The sequence below is a fragment of the Rhinoraja longicauda genome, chromosome 2 (genome assembly GCF_053455715.1).
Source record: "Rhinoraja longicauda isolate Sanriku21f chromosome 2, sRhiLon1.1, whole genome shotgun sequence".
NCBI classification, from domain to species: Eukaryota; Metazoa; Chordata; class Chondrichthyes; order Rajiformes; family Arhynchobatidae; genus Rhinoraja; species Rhinoraja longicauda.
In genome coordinates this window covers 42,961,035-42,976,907 of record NC_135954.1, presented here as the reverse complement: position 1 = coordinate 42,976,907, position 15,873 = coordinate 42,961,035, and the positions used below count along the sequence as shown (strand labels likewise).

The window sequence follows — 15,873 nt, the reverse complement described above, 5'->3', positions numbered from 1 at the left end:
ATCTGCCTCCCCATTCATAGTTATTTTGTGAATCTTACTTCTTTTGTACGAGGTCAAGAAAAATACATGAATGTAAACCAAGATACATTGAAGTGTACCTATTGCAAGTGGTGGACCATCTCTGGAGTAAAGAGCAGGCATTAAGCTGTTTTAATTCACAAGAGCTATTGGTGGTAGGCCTACAAAGCCACGGTCTGCAACTGTAAATTAGAATTATGGTTGGTTGTGACTCCCACGTTAACCTAAAATGTTCAGGCTAACAGTCGAATTGAGATGTGCAGGAAAAAAAACTGCAGATGCTGGTTTAAATTGAAGGTAGACACAAAATGCTGGAGTAACTCAGCGGGTCAGGCAGATTCTCAGGAGAGAAGGAATGGGTGACGTTTCGGGTCGAGACCCTTCTTCAGTCTGAGATGGCTGCTTCAACATTCTACATACCTTGCTACAATTAAAATTATCTTAATCGTATCCTTCATGGACAGTGGCAGTTGTCAGTTTCATTGCACCCCAAAATACTAACAATTGAATGGTCACTCGGGTTCATGTACAGTGACCATGAATGTGTCGATAAAAGTGATTGAGACAACGAACTTGTATTGCAGTTTACTATAATAGCGATAATTTCTGTGTGAGCCTTGGAGTCCCCGATTAACTTGTTATTGGGCCATTGATAAAGTATTACCATTTCATTTTCGTAAATTAATGCTTTGCATTCTTAAAGGTCAAGTCATGGCATTTATGCCGAAGAGGAAATGTAAATGACTTATGGAAATCTGTTCTCCTACCGTGTGGCCTTCTTACATTTTGATGTTAAAAAACAAATGAGATCTAGCTGGCAAGAACATAGCTTACATAATATCTCACTTCTCCTTATGTCTGGCTTCATGTGAATTGTTTGGCATGAAAAGCAGATTATTTCCCTTAGGTTTTTATGACACTTAATTTTCTGTATATTCTGAAGCACCTCACAGTTACTTCTTGTAAGGGCACAAAAATTCCTGTCAACCACTAATTTAAACTTGTCCTTGCTCCTTTAATAGCCATCTCATTTTTCTCGTCCTGTATTTGGTAATTGTGAATGCAAATGGTATGTCATATCCATAAAGTGCACGTCGAACCTGAGTGACCAGACTAAGCAAATTAAAGAACTCGTAAATATTCAATGCAGGCCCTGAATAAAGACGAATGATTTAAAATTGATGAATTTACTGTCAGATCAGGCACAGAAAGAGAAATCAAAGGAAAGAAGGACTAAATTAAGAGGGAGGGAGAAGACTCACACACGTAAGAAAACAATTATGTTTAACATATCAACCACAATTAAAACCTGAAAGAATGAGATTTCTACTTAAAATTCATTATCAGTGCTAGGGAGATTGATTGGAGGTGATTAACAAGTGATTTAAAATCAAAGAACCAAACTTAAAGTATCAGAAGTTACTTAACTATAAAAACCTCATGCTACTCACTCCTTGGAATGAGAAGCGAGCATCAAGATGTTTTTTGTCAAAGCTAATAGTGGAGCAGCATTTGTCTATTAAGATCTTAATTTCCATGTTTAATTGCAAACCTATTCTTAACTGAAATAACCATTTCTTGTTTCTTACTAACATGGAAGGAAGCCATTTTAGCCTATCTTCTATGGCAACTCACATTCCCCCACTAATTATTCCTGTAATCAATTCCCTTCACGTTCTCATGAACATGCCCCAAATTCCAATCACTACCGTGATTAGTTGTTGTGCCCATTTAGCCTACAAACAATGCAACTTTAGGGTGAAGAAGGAAACCAGAGCAGGGACTATCGATGTGGTCATAGGCAGAACATGGGTCATAGGCAGAACACAGAGCAACCTGAGTATATCCACAAGCAGAACATAGAAACTCCATACAGCAACCAAAATCGGATAGAATACTAGGTTTTGAGGCAGCAGTTCTACCAGATGCGCCACTGTGCTGACTTTACAGTGGTTTTGTTTCTAGAAAATGCTGTAACCAGGCAAATAACAATAACCTGGAAGAGTTTTGTAACTGGTTCAGTTCCCTGCAAGCCTGAATGGCAGCAATCTCAACCATATTATTATAGACAATAGACAATAGGTGCAGGAGTAGGCCATTCAGCCCTTCGAGCCAGCACCGCCATTCAATGCGATCATGGCTGATCACTCTCAATCAGTACCCCGTTCCTGCCTTCTCCCCATACCCCCTCACTCCGCTATCCTTAAGAGCTCTATCCAGCTCTCTCTTGAAAGCATCCAACGAACTGGCCTCCACTGCCTTCTGAGGCAGAGAATTCCACACCTTCACCACTCTCTGACTGAAAAAGTTCTTCCTCATCTCCGTTCTAAATGGCCTACCCCTTATTCTTAAACTGTGGCCCCTTGTTCTGGACTCCCCCAACATTGGGAACATGTTTCCTGCCTCTAATGTGTCCAATCCCCTAATTATCTTATATGTTTCAATAAGATCCCCCCTCATCCTTCTAAATTCCAGTGTATACAAGCCTAATTGCTCCAGCCTTTCAACATACGACAGTCCCGCCATTCCGGGAATCAACCTAGTGAACCTACGCTGCACGCCCTCAATAGCAAGAATATCCTTCCTCAAATTTGGAGACCAAAACTGCACACAGTACTCCAGGTGCGGTCTCACCAGGGCCCGGTACAACTGTAGAAGGACCTCTTTGCTCCTATACTCAACTCCTCTTGTTACGAAGGCCAACATTCCATTGGCTTTCTTCACTGCCTGCTGTACCTGCATGCTTCCTTTCAGTGACTGATGCACTAGGACACCCAGATCTCGTTGAATATCCCCTCTTCCTAACTTGACACCATTCAGATAATAATCTGCCTTTCTATTCTTACTTCCAAAGTGAATAACCTCACACTTATCTACATTAAACTGCATCTGCCATGTATCCGCCCACTCACACAACCTGTCCAAGTCACCCTGCAGCCTTATTGCATCTTCCTCACAATTCACACTACCCCCCAGCTTAGTATCATCTGCAAATTTGCTAATGGTACTTTTAATCCCTTCATCTAAGTCATTAATGTATATTGTAAATAGCTGGGGTCCCAGCACCGAACCTTGCGGTACCCCACTGGTCACTGCCTGCCATTCCAAAAGGGACCCATTTATCCCCACTCTTTGCTTTCTGTCTGTCAACCAATTTTCTATCCATGTCAGTTCTGGCATTGTGCTAATTTGAAATAGAACAGTGTACCAAACCAGAAGATTAATTGCTCCAATTATACTTCATTCCCCCATCTTTCCCAACAATTGTGGAAGTAACGGGATTGAGAGGTTTATAAAATTTACTCTTGAAAATCTAATGTTTTTGGTTTGTCCTTCGCCTTGGTGCATCAGCATAACCGTGGCATTAAAACAGAAGAAATGTAGAAAATTATTTTAAAATTTGGCAGGGGTTAGGTCCCACTTAGCATCATGAATCGACACTCCTCAATTAACAACATCACATACACCAAGTGAAAAATAAAATCTCTGGTGTTGAGTGTTCATTGTATGCAGTGATTTCTATTAGACTCCCTTTAACTCTGAAAATTACGGTTTCCATTTTCAAAAAGACAAACATATCTGACATCTCTCTGCACTTTCTTGATCTCTCGTCTTCATCACAGGGGACAGACTTATCGATTGACGTCTGCTAAAAACGCATCAACTTCCAGTTATCTGGACTACAACTCTTCCCACCCTGCCTCTTGCAAAGACACTATCCCCTACTCTCTCCCATTAGTATATGTGACTTCCCCCTGCTTTCATAGATGGATCCCTCACCTGCATTCCTCTGTCTCCGAGTTCTGCTCTTGCTTCCCCTTCCCCCAGACGAAACAAGGGGTTCCCGATCCTTATCATTCATCACGCCAGCCTCCACATCATTCTCCGACATTTCTACTTGCTTCAACGTGATCAATGGTTACATCTTCCCAAACCCACCCCTATTTGCCTTCTGCAGAGACTGCTCCCTCCTCAACTCCTTGATTTACTCACCCACCCAAAATACCCTCTCCCCAGGTACTTTCCCCTGCAACTGCAGGAGATATAACACCTGACTCTATACCTCCTCCCTCACATCTATCCAGGGACCCCAGCAGTCCTTCAAGAGGAGACAGAGGTTTACATGGACCTCTTCCAACAGGGTTTGGTGTTCCCGATGTGGCCTCCTTTACATTGGTGAGACCAAGCATAGACCCAGCTACCATTTTACCGAACAAAGTGCTCGGTCCTCCAAGGCCTGCTGGATCTCCCGGTTGCTAACCATTTTAACTCCTCTTCCCATTCCCATACTGACCTTTCTGTCCTGAGCCTCCTCCATTGCCAGAGTGACGCTCCACACAAACAGCAGGAATGGCACCTCATATTCCGCTAGGGTAGCTTGCAACCTGATGGTATAACCATTGACATCTCCAATTTTAGGTAACTAACCTACAATCTTCTTTTTCTCCCTCTCGTCTTCCTGTGCCAGGACTCGCACCCATTCTCCACTTCCCCTTCCACCTATATTTATTTCTCAGGCTTGACAATTTACATGTCTTCGATCCTTATCTCACACCTTTTGTCTTTACACCTCTGGCCTTTGTTTAAATATCTGCCTATCTAAAACCAACCTCCCTCACCCTTACCCACCTATCACTCGCCAGCCTTTATCCTACCTCTTTCCTCCTTCCAGCTTTCTCCCCCTACATTCAGTCTAAAGGATCCCAACCCGAAACATCAGGTATCTATATTCTTGAGATGCTGCCTGACATGCTGAGTTACTCCAACACTCTGTGTCTTTATGTGGTAAAGCAGCATCTGCATGTGTCTGCTGTATCTCTCCATTTAATATAAATCAATGGCCCAGTGTGAAGTTGCAATATCTAATATAGAAAAGAGTCGTAGAGATCAGGAGAGCTTGAGGTTCGATCTCTATTTTGTTTGTTGGTCTCAGTAACATGTTGTTACTCTGTGATTGGTTTCAATGTCTCTGGGCAAAGTAAGTGGAAAAATATCAGCCGGGTTTCTAGTTTACAATGATATCTAATACTCCTGCTGAATATTAGGTGAAGGTTGGTAATGGCACAGGTGGGATGCTTCTCCTATTTCACAGCAGTCAAATAATAATGATTGAAGTGCAGATAATGCTGGTGACGGTTAAATATACTTATGCATGATTCATGATCTTGGGTGGGGAGGACAAACTTGTGTAAGTGTATTTAGTGGGTTTTCTATTGCTATTTTCAGCGTGCCCTATACTTGCAGTAAACTTATTTTAAAACTTGTCTAACTGTGTAATTTAGTTCTTACATGCATTATAATCTTTTAAAAGAACAAAATTCATAAGTAATGAATAAGAGTGTAAATCAGTTTCACTTTATTAGATGACAAGGCAATGTGATGGTTAACATGAATTGTAATAGGACATCGAATCTTCATGGTAGCGTCAGATATGGTGTATTTGAAGTAATCTTCAAGACTGGAGAATATACGAATATCACAAACCTGCAATGATGGTGATACCACCAATTAAACTAGCATCCTGATCTATTTTTACTCTGAGTTTACATTTCTGAACCACAAGGATTGTTAAAACAATCTTTTGTTAATAATATCCAAATTTTTTGTATTATTAGAAACATTAGTTAATTTTCTGTTGAAGTAGTAAACTGGTAATTGATACAGTTCAGTTTAGTTTATTGTCACATGCACTGAGGTACAGCGAAAAGTTTTTGATTCGTACTATCCAGTCAGCAGAAAGACAATACATGATTACAATCGAGCCATTTACAGTGTATAGATACATGATAAGAGAAATAACATTTAGTACAAGGTAAGGCCAGCAAGGTCCAATAAAGGATAGTCCAAGGGTCACCAAAGAGGTGGATAGTAGTTCAGTACTGCTTTCTGGTTGTGGTAGGATGATTCAGTTGCCTGATAACAGCTGGGAAGAAACAGTCCCTGAATCTGGAGGTGTGCGTTTTCACACTCCTATACCTTTTGCCTGATGGGGGATGGGAGAAGGTACAACTCGTCCTTGATTATGCTGCTGGCCTTGCCGAGTTTGAATATACAGATATATAGATGAATATACATATGAATATATTTTAATTAATTTTGCTGACCTCTGCATATGATAAAACAATAACAAATGATGTGAATGAATATATTAAATTCTTGACACTGCAACAGTGTGCCTCTTGGAACCAGAGTTTTCCAATCCTTAGGGTGTACAGGCATAATGATACAGGTCCACCACCAATTTTCCAGCAACTGGAGATCTGGCATCTCCTTTAATCCAGACAAAATTACAAGAGCGTACTTGAATCCCCCCCCCGAAGTCACCTTGGAAATGTGGCAACTTGGCTGGGTGAGGTGGCTGACCTCATTGGGACTTTGGCAGGTGACATTTGTCTCCTGTGCCCTTTCCCAGAGGCTGACTTTGTGGGCCAGTATTTCGGCTCTGCGGCGGCTAGGCAGACCGTTCTGGTACCGTTCGACTCCTTTTGGAAGCCGTGACCTTGGTTGGTTCAGCAAAACAGAAAATCCAACAAGACTCTGGAACCAAGAGTGCCAGAAAATCAGTAGTGGATCTGTAATATCGACAGCTCAATTTCAGCGTCATTATTTAAAGACACATCACATGTAATTTTCTAAATTCATCAAATTCCATGACAAAGGAAAAGGAGGAAGACATGCTAAGTCTTGCTTCACTTATTTATTGCTTTAGTAAAAGTTAAGAATGTGCTGAACTAAATGTAAAGCCAAAGCATATAGACAGATGGGTGATGTGGGGGGGGGGGGGGGGGGGGGAGTGGGAGAAATTCCTCCTTTCTCTTTCCTGTGTTCCTACCCACCCGCCCCCACCCCCCTTCCCACACCATGCCGGCGTGCACCTATTTCTCCCACTCTACCACCCTTTCACCTCGCCCCTGTTCTCTTCCACATATAACCCTCCCTCTGGTTTTACATTTCACTCCTCTTCTCTCCTTATCTGACACCCTTTTGTCTCCTGTTCAACTCTAGCCTTTGTCACTTACTCCATCTATCTGCCAATCAGCCCACTCATCTGTATCCACCTAAACTTGTCAGGCTTTGTCCCGCCCCCTCCTCTTTTCCAGCATTCTCCTCCGTACTACAAAATGTAACCTATCCATTTCCTCTCCAGATGCTGCTTAACGCGTGAGTTACTCCAGCATTTTGTGTTTTGCATAATAATCAAATATGTTGCCACATAGGGACTACTCTAATCAAACTTGTGGAGATCACAAATTAAGATGTGGAGTGTGCTACAATTTTACCTAAACATAGCTGAAATTATTGTGGTTGGAATAAGAATTAATGTGTATTTTTAACCTTACTATAATGAGAATTTATGGATTAACAAATATTTACGTAGTAATCTTTTAATTTATTATCTCCCTGCATACATATAACATTGCTAAAGAAGAGAACAGGAAAATGTCTGTCTTATAATTCTGCGTTGCTATGGAAACAAGTAATATTCAAGGCTCAAATATCACACGTATCAAGTTTTAGTAAGCAAGCAGGAAAAAATTAACAGCAAAAGACTAATGACTACGAACTCCTGCCCCAGTTATTGCTTCAGACAAAGGGTATGTCCAAAATAAATCATAGTATTTCTAGACATGTGATGTTTTAACAAACACTATCATAAAAGAACAAAACAAAGATTCCATGAAATCGGTATTTATCCAACTGCTGGTAAGTAACCACTTTGTATAATTATGAAATATATCACTTTCTGGTTTTAACATAAGCTCTGAAGAGATCAAATGAAATTATATCCATTGGAATTTTTTTTTAAAACAGGCACACATATTAATCCTCACAACAAATTCCAACAATCTAACAGATAGCCAATTATACGTGCAAAAGTAAAAGTTTAATAATCATGACAACTTGATGGAGACTGCTCACAGAAAGCCCTTATCTCATCTGCCAGGCCCAGGCAGTGCAGGATGCGTTTCCTTTCAGGGGATTCAGTGAGATTTTTCCCTACTACCTTCTGGACAAACATATTGAGGTCTTTCATGAATAGTCCACCATGGTTATTGGGCACTTCTGGAAGATGATCCAAAATGTCCGATTTAAATTGGAAATTGATCTGCTTTCCACGTCTTAATCCTGGTCCTCTTTCTTCAATCCAGGTTAAGGCTCTAAAACAGAGTTAATAAAAAGCAGACAATTGATAAGGTATAGTAAATTGAAATTCCATATCACATGTTTCCTTGATACATCAGTACAACCTGGTGTTTCAGCAGGTCGATCAGCCCAAATCTTTTAACTTCAGAGAGACCGGAAAAGCAAACTCAAAATCACAACTAAAGTCATCAGGAAATTGATATCTATATATTACCAAAACTCTCATCTTGTTTGATTGTTTGTTTATCCGTTCTGGAAATACAGTCAAAACGGTACACGATAGCACAACAATTTTAGGCCCACCTTACTCACCATTGTCTTGGGTGGGCTGCAGGAAGTTTCGTTCAAATTTGTGATATATTTTAAAAGTAATTGGCTTTTTATTTTAAAAAAAATCTGTTTATTAGTTTTTACAATTATTTCAACAATGAACAAACAATACGCGTAAAGATACACCCCCACCCCCCGCCCCATCCCAGACGCAGAGATAAACATTGACATTAGTAAAACAAATACAAAGTTTTAAAAAATCAAAAAATTCAAAAAAAAATCAAAATTTTGATTACAGACAAGGGAGGAAGAGTGTAGGCAGACATATAAGCAGTCAGCACTTTGGTTTATCCCCATTCTCTAAAACAATCATTAAAGTTTTTGCATAATTTAGAAACGGTAGCCATATTTCTTTAAAGCTTTCCTGTAAACCTTTGAGAGAGAATCTAATCTTCTCTAGCTTTAAGTGATATAACACATCCTTGATCCATCTATTATGAGTGGGTGGCAATACATGCTTCCAATTAAGAAGTATAAGACGTCTAGCCAAAAGAGAAGTAAAAGACATAATTACTTTTAGATATCGGGCACCAAAAAGAGCTGTAAGAGGATTAGGTAGAATATCTATACCGGATATATCCGTAAGGGATTTAAAAATCGCCGTCCAAAACATGTGAATCAAGTCGGCAGGTGTTTGTCGACAACGGTTACATGCGTCACTCGTGCCGGGAAATATTCTTGCTAGTCTAGCGTTAGTGTAATGCGTGCGATGCAAAATTTTACATTGTATAAGACTATGTCTAGCACAAATTGAGGAAGTGTGAACAAGTCCCAGCACAGTTTCCCATGTCCGATCCGTCATGCCAAACCCCAAATCCTGTTCCCAAGCTACCTTAAGATTATGGAGAGATTCAGGCTTAATGGAGTCTATTTCAGTGTGTATAATTGAAATCAGCCTCTGCGCAATGGGATTCAAAAGAAGAATAGAATCAATTTCAGAGTAAGTGGGCTGACTTGGAAATTCTGGAAATTGCCTTTGTAAGAAGTGCCTGACCTGAAAATAGCAAAATAGATGTGATCGGGGCAAGTTGAACCGTTCAGACAGGTCTGGAAATGACAAGAAGGTCCCATCACCATACAGATCATTAACAGTTCTGATACCCTTATCAAATCAGGTTTGAAAAGTAAAATCAGTACATGATGGTTTAAACAAATAATTGCGATGTATTGGAGAATACAGGGATGGCCTTGTAAGACCAAAGTGTCTCCTGAATTGCATCCAGACCTTTAAAGTGTGCGTAACGGTGGGCATAGAACAGGCAATAGAGGTAAGCGGTAAACCTGAACAAACTAAAGAGCAAAGAGAGTACTGGCACGAGGACAGCTCCATTTGTGCCCAAAGAGGAGTGTTTTCCAGATTAGACCAATAATACTTAAGGAAATTTGGAAGGCCCATCCCCCCCATTGACTTGGACCGCTGGAGATACTCTTTCCTGATGCGCCGTGGATTGTTTCCCCATAAAAAGGAAGATATGGTCTGGTCCAATTTTACAAAAAAGCTTCCCCTAATAAATATTGGTATATGTCGAAAAAGGTATAAAAATTTTGGTAAAGTAACCATTTTAATTAGGTTAATGCGACCGGCCAGTGATAAGGGCAGAGTAGACCAACGGTTAAAATCTTGTTTACAACGTTCTAGTAAGGGGAGAAATTTTGCATTAAAAATATGGGAGAAGGATTTAGTGACGACAATGCCAAGGTATTTAAACCCACTATCTATGCGCTTAAAAGGGAAATGTGAATGAGGCATTCTTGTGGCTGTGGGGTTTATCGGAAAAAGCTCACTTTTCTGAATGTTCAGTTTGTACCCGGAGAATCTACCAAACTGCTCAAGCATAGATATAATAACTGAAACGGAAGAGTTGGGGTTCGATATAAATAAAAGTAGATCATCCGCGTACAAAGACACTTTGTGGGTGACCCCCCCTCTGACAATGCCTTCGAACCTAACCTCGCTACGGAGCCAGATAGCCAGAGGTTCTATGGCGATTGCGAATAACAATGGTGATAGAGGACAACCTTGTTTAGTACCTCGTTTGAGGGGAAAGAAAGGTGAGTGTAAGTCATTAGTGATAACGGAAGCTACAGGGGCTGAATATAAAAGTTTCATCCATGAAATAAAATCTTCATTAATCCCCATTTTCTGAAGAACAAAAAAAAGATAGGTCCACTCTACCCTGTCGAAGGCCTTCTCAGCGTCCAACGAGAGGACAAATTCAGGGAGTTCAGAAATTGGAGCATGAACTATGTCCAACAGGCGCCTTGTATTAAAAAAGGAGTGCCTCCCCTGGATAAAGCCTGTTTGGTCCGTTGATATTAAATCTGGGACCACATGTCGAAGACGGTTATAAAGGACTTTGGCCAAGATCTTTTGGTCCACATTGAGAAGAGAAATTGGTCTTCTGCTACTACACAGAAGCGGGTCCTTATCTTTCTTAAGCAACAAGGCTTGAGACAATGTCTCTGGCAACTGGCCTTTCTGGAACGACTCATCGTACATAATTTGTAGTTCGGGGCCTAGAAGATGAAAAAATGTCTTGTAAAACTCCACTGTATATCCGTCAGGCCCTGGGGATTTACCATTTTGCATGGCTTTAATGGCTTCTTGGATTTCAAGAAGTGAAATCGGTCTTCCGAGGTTGCTGGAAACCATTTCATCAAGTACAGGATAGCGTATACTGTTAAGTGGGTGATCCTGGTCCCAGATATCTGGGGGGCTTTCAGACGAGTAAAGATCGGAATAATAGTTTGCAAAGGCTTTGTTTATATCTCTTGTATCAGACAGAATAGCACCAGTGGGTGATTTAATTTTAGTAATCAGCCTGGAGGCAGCAACTGAACGAGCTTGATAGGCTAGAAGTTTACTTGCTTTGTCCCCCATCTCAAAAACACGTTGCCTAGACTTAAGCAAAAGTGTTTCAGCCTTGGTTGTTGATAACATGTCAAACTCAGTCTGGAGATGCAGGCGCCTATTGTACAGAGCAGGAGATGGGGATATCGCATACTGATTGTCTAATTTTAAAATTTCCTCAGAGATTTGAGACAGTTTCTTTGCCTCTGACTTTTTGGCATATGAAACAAAAGATATTATCTGACCCCTTAAATAAGCCTTAAAAGCTTCCCATAGAATTGATTGGGAGACATCAGGAGTTTTGTTAATTTCAAAATAAAATCCAATTTGAGAGGTAAGATAGTCCTTGAATATCTTATCAGACAGCATTGGGGAATTAAAGCGCCACTGCCTCGTTGGAACATAGCTTTTTAATAAATTGATCTCCATAGAAGTGGGGGCGTGGTCGGATATAACAATGCTGTGGTACTCAGATGACTTAAGGTTTGATAAAAGTCTGTCGTCCACAAGAAAGAAATCTATCCGAGAGTATGTATGGTGGGGATGAGAAAAAAAAAATGCTTTGTCTGATGGAAAGAAGAACCTCCAGGGGTCAGTTAGGCCGAGCTGTTCAGCATGAGAGGCCAAAACCCTGGCAGAGTTGGAAGGGACATAGTCCTTGGTGGATGATCTATCAAGAGCTGTATCTTGAACCATATTAAAGTCCCCCCCTATAATTAAAAAACTGTTGTCAAGAACGGGTAATGTAGAAAATAACTTAGAGATAAACTATCATCCCAATTTTGTGCGTACACGCAAGGAAGGACTACGGGAGTGTTTTGGATGACACCTGATACAATAACATAACGTCCATTGGGATCAGTAATAGAGCTCAATAGTTCAAAAGTAATATTTTTATTAATTAAAATTGCAGTGCCCCTGGCTTTGTAATTAAACTTAGAATGAAATAAATGTCCAACCCATCCCCTTTTGAGTTTTGAGATATCTGAGGCACATAAGTGTGTCTCTTGTAGAAAACATATATCTACTTTTAAATGTTGCACACGAGACATTATTCGGTTTAGTTTAGTAGCCTTGTTTAAACCTTTGACGTTCCAGGAAACAAAATGAACACTATTCTGAGTCGTAGTTAAGTCAGCCATTTGAAATATAGGAGACAATACTTAACCGTGTCCGCCGCCATAAAGTAGCCTAGGTATACACACACACGTGGGGGGAGGAACAAAAAAAACCAACAAAAAACAAAAAACACCCCCCATAAAACAAAAAGAAAAACCATATCTCTGCTCCCAGTCTAACCCCCCCCCCCCATCCCATCCACCGCCCTACGTCCCACCTATCCCCACCCCTTGGCACCTTCCCTACTAAGGCACCTTGAACCCAAACCCCTGTCACAACAAACGCTTGTGTAAAGAAACACAGACGTTCTCTGTCATAAAACAAACAGAGTAACTCCACTGAACCATTAACAAAAATAAACTTAGCATCTAACCATAACTCTAATAGACAGTAAACATAGTCAGGTACAACAGTTGGTCAGAGGTAAATCATAAACATGTCACTGAGTCTGAGTAAAATAGAGACAACCAACTGAGCTGTTTGCAACAAATTACTGCAGAACTTAAAAAATTATCTAGCCCTGAGAGTCAGTAAAGAAAAAGCTTCTCTTAGAGTTCTGTTTCCCTGAAATTAAACAGTCCAGATACAGTGATCAGTGTTTGAAAAGGATACTACATTCTCTGTCGCCCGGTCGCTCCGTCGCAGGTTGTATAGAAGTCCGGCAGAAGAGGAGCGCAGCCTCGGGACTGTCGAACGTGTGGGTGGACTCCTGGAAAGTTAGCCGTAACTTAGCAGGGTAAATCAGACCGAACTTCACACCCGCCTGGTGGAGTTGTGCTTTCACGACCTTAAACTCCGCTCTGCGTCGTGCAAGTGCGGCAGAATAGTCCAGAAATATGTGGATCCTTTTCCCATGATAGGACAGCTGACTACATTCACGCAATGCGCGGAGAATCCTCTCCTTCGTCTGGTAGTAGTGCAACCGCACCAGCATCACTCTCGGAGGCTGGCCCGGAGGTGGCTTGGCCAGGAAGGTGCGGTGCGCTCTATCAACAACCGGTGTGGTGGTCAAAGCTCCCTCACCCAGGAGTTCCCTCAGAAAAGGACCCATGAATGCTGTAGGATTGTTGCCCTCCTCGCCCTCAGGTAGGCCTACAATGCGTAAGTTCTGACGACGCGAGCGATTTTCTTGGTTATCCACCGCAGCCTTGAGCTTAATGTTATCTGACGCTAGGGAAGCGCACCGGGTCTCAAGCTCTGCTAGCCTATCCGTAACATCGTTCTGTGAGTCTTCCAGTGCAGAGATTTTGTTAGCATGGTCGGCTATTGTTGTTTGTAGTGAGGTCAATGTGGAGCAAAGTTCTTTAACTACTTCTTCCCGCATAGTTAGAGCTGTTGCACGAAACTCAGCCATTATCTCCGCTTGTAGGGCTTTCACTTCGGTGCGGATAGTGTTAATCATTTCGTACCCTGCACTTAGCTCCGCACCCTCCGCCATCTTATCTGCTGTTTGGCTGGCGGCCAACAGATACTTATCGATCTGTTTAGTTAATTTACTGCTCTCCCCGCGTGTCTTAATCCTTCTGGGCATCGAGAATGAGTTGATTGTAGTTTACCACGACACTGTGTTCTTTTTTTTTAAAAGAGTCAAATGGCTATATTTGTAGATAAATATGTGAAGGTTCAGTGGAGAAGCTCGGAGCACGTCCTCACTCGGCCATGTCAAAACCAGCTTCCCTTGTTATTGGCTTTTTAAAGTTTTAAAAATCACTTTTCCATTTGTCCTGGCCGTCAGCCGCATTCGACGTCACAATGGGAGCCCAACAGCTGCCCGGCCAATGAGGGTCAAGGGCGGGATGTGATCTGGCCAATGGGAGCTCGAAGGGAGGCGGGACCCGCCCGAGTTCCCCTCTGTCTCCTCCAGCGCCCGCTTCAACCAACAGCGTCGTCAAGTCCCCACTCCCGGCGGTCCCAGCGCCCCGGACCATCACCGGATTACAAACCCCAGCGGGCAGCTTCTTCTCCACCTCCTCCCACGTCTCCTCCAGTGCCCGCTTCAACCAACAGCGGTGTCGACGACTCCAACAACAATGGCGGCCGCTCTCCTTCTTCTCCTCCCGCTCTGCCATCTTGTGCACGCCTCCCGCCGCCGCGCTGCCCGTTGGGAGGTGTAGTCCACGCTCCCGCCCCCCCCCCCCGGACAATCACTGGACTACAATCCCCAGCGGGCAGCGCGGCACACCACACACACACCTCCAGGATAATAATAAAAATAATAATGATGTAATATAATAATAATATTAAGAAAATTATAAGAATATAAAATGTTATATTATATATCAATTAATATATATTAATCTCTTGCAGGGGAGGGGGATGTGGGGGGGTCTGACTGATGCCTGGGTTGAGGGGGAATGGATTGGGTGCAGGGGTGAGGAAGGGGGGGATAAGGAGGTTGAGGGGGGATGGAGTGGGTGAGTGGAGGGGGAGGGGAGTGGAGGAGGGAAGTGGGGGAGGGGAGGGTGCTAGACCAATGCAGTGAAGCTTTGGGCCCACCCTGTTCTAGTCTCTTATAAAAGAAATGAAATATTTTCACTATTTCTGTCATCATTACAATAATTTTTGTAGGATGATCAGGTAAACATTCATTTATGATATAAGAAAGATTTCCTTGTGGAGAAGGTTTTTAATTAATGGCATGGGATAAATTTTCGAGTGCATTGAACTTGGATCCTCTTGCACCTGTTTATTAGCCATTACAGGGCACAAAAAAACATTTGCCTGTTTTGAAATATTTGTGCCTTTTTCTGGCACTGCCAGTAAGGAAATGGGAACAGGAACTTTTGGACATCAATCCCTCTAACGCAGGTTTCATTTACTTGTCATATTTCCTGCATGTGATGATATCATCAACATGCACAGCTCAGTTCAAGTATTTAACAACAGTAATAGGATCGGTTGTGACCCAGGGCGTGCATAGTTACCTCACAGTAAAGTGAGGAGTTTCTTGATGTGAAAGTAAAGAACTGTGTGTGTACTTTCAAACGTCCCCGATCCACTCCCCTATGATTATCTTTCCTTTGTTTAAAATATCCTCCCATGCTTCTTTAATTGGAAAAAATAATTTGGGTCAACTAATAATCAACTCAATCTGTGAGCCCAGATTCTGTTGATTGCAGAGGCTTGGAGCCACACCCAGGTTCTTCTCCATGGGCAGTTCCCCAGGAGACCAAAGTCCTGTTACTCAATTCAATCCCTGTTGATCCCCTTCCTGAATCCCTTCCTGAATCCCATTTCCAACATTTCCCCAACCTCCACCCTTCCCCCTCTTTTCTGTTCACAAAATGCTGGAGTAACTCAGCAGGTCACGCAGCATCTCAGGAGAGAAGGAATGAGTGACGTTTGACCGAAACGTCCCCCATTCCTTCTCTCCCGAGATGCTGCCTGACCTGCTGAGTTACTCCAGCATT

The 15,873-nt window shown here is 42.0% G+C and overlaps 1 protein-coding gene across 1 annotated transcript in view; it reads right to left on the bottom strand.

Annotated features, from left to right (window-relative positions):
* Positions 1-5,363: 5,363 nt before the first annotated feature.
* Positions 5,364-15,873, bottom strand: part of blvra (biliverdin reductase A) — a 53,922-nt gene continuing 43,412 nt past the window's right edge. The window contains exon 7 of the mRNA XM_078418284.1: positions 5,364-8,177. Coding sequence (XP_078274410.1) covers positions 7,904-8,177 — 274 coding nt within the window. The 3' untranslated portion in view covers positions 5,364-7,903. The remainder of the gene's footprint in view (positions 8,178-15,873) is intronic.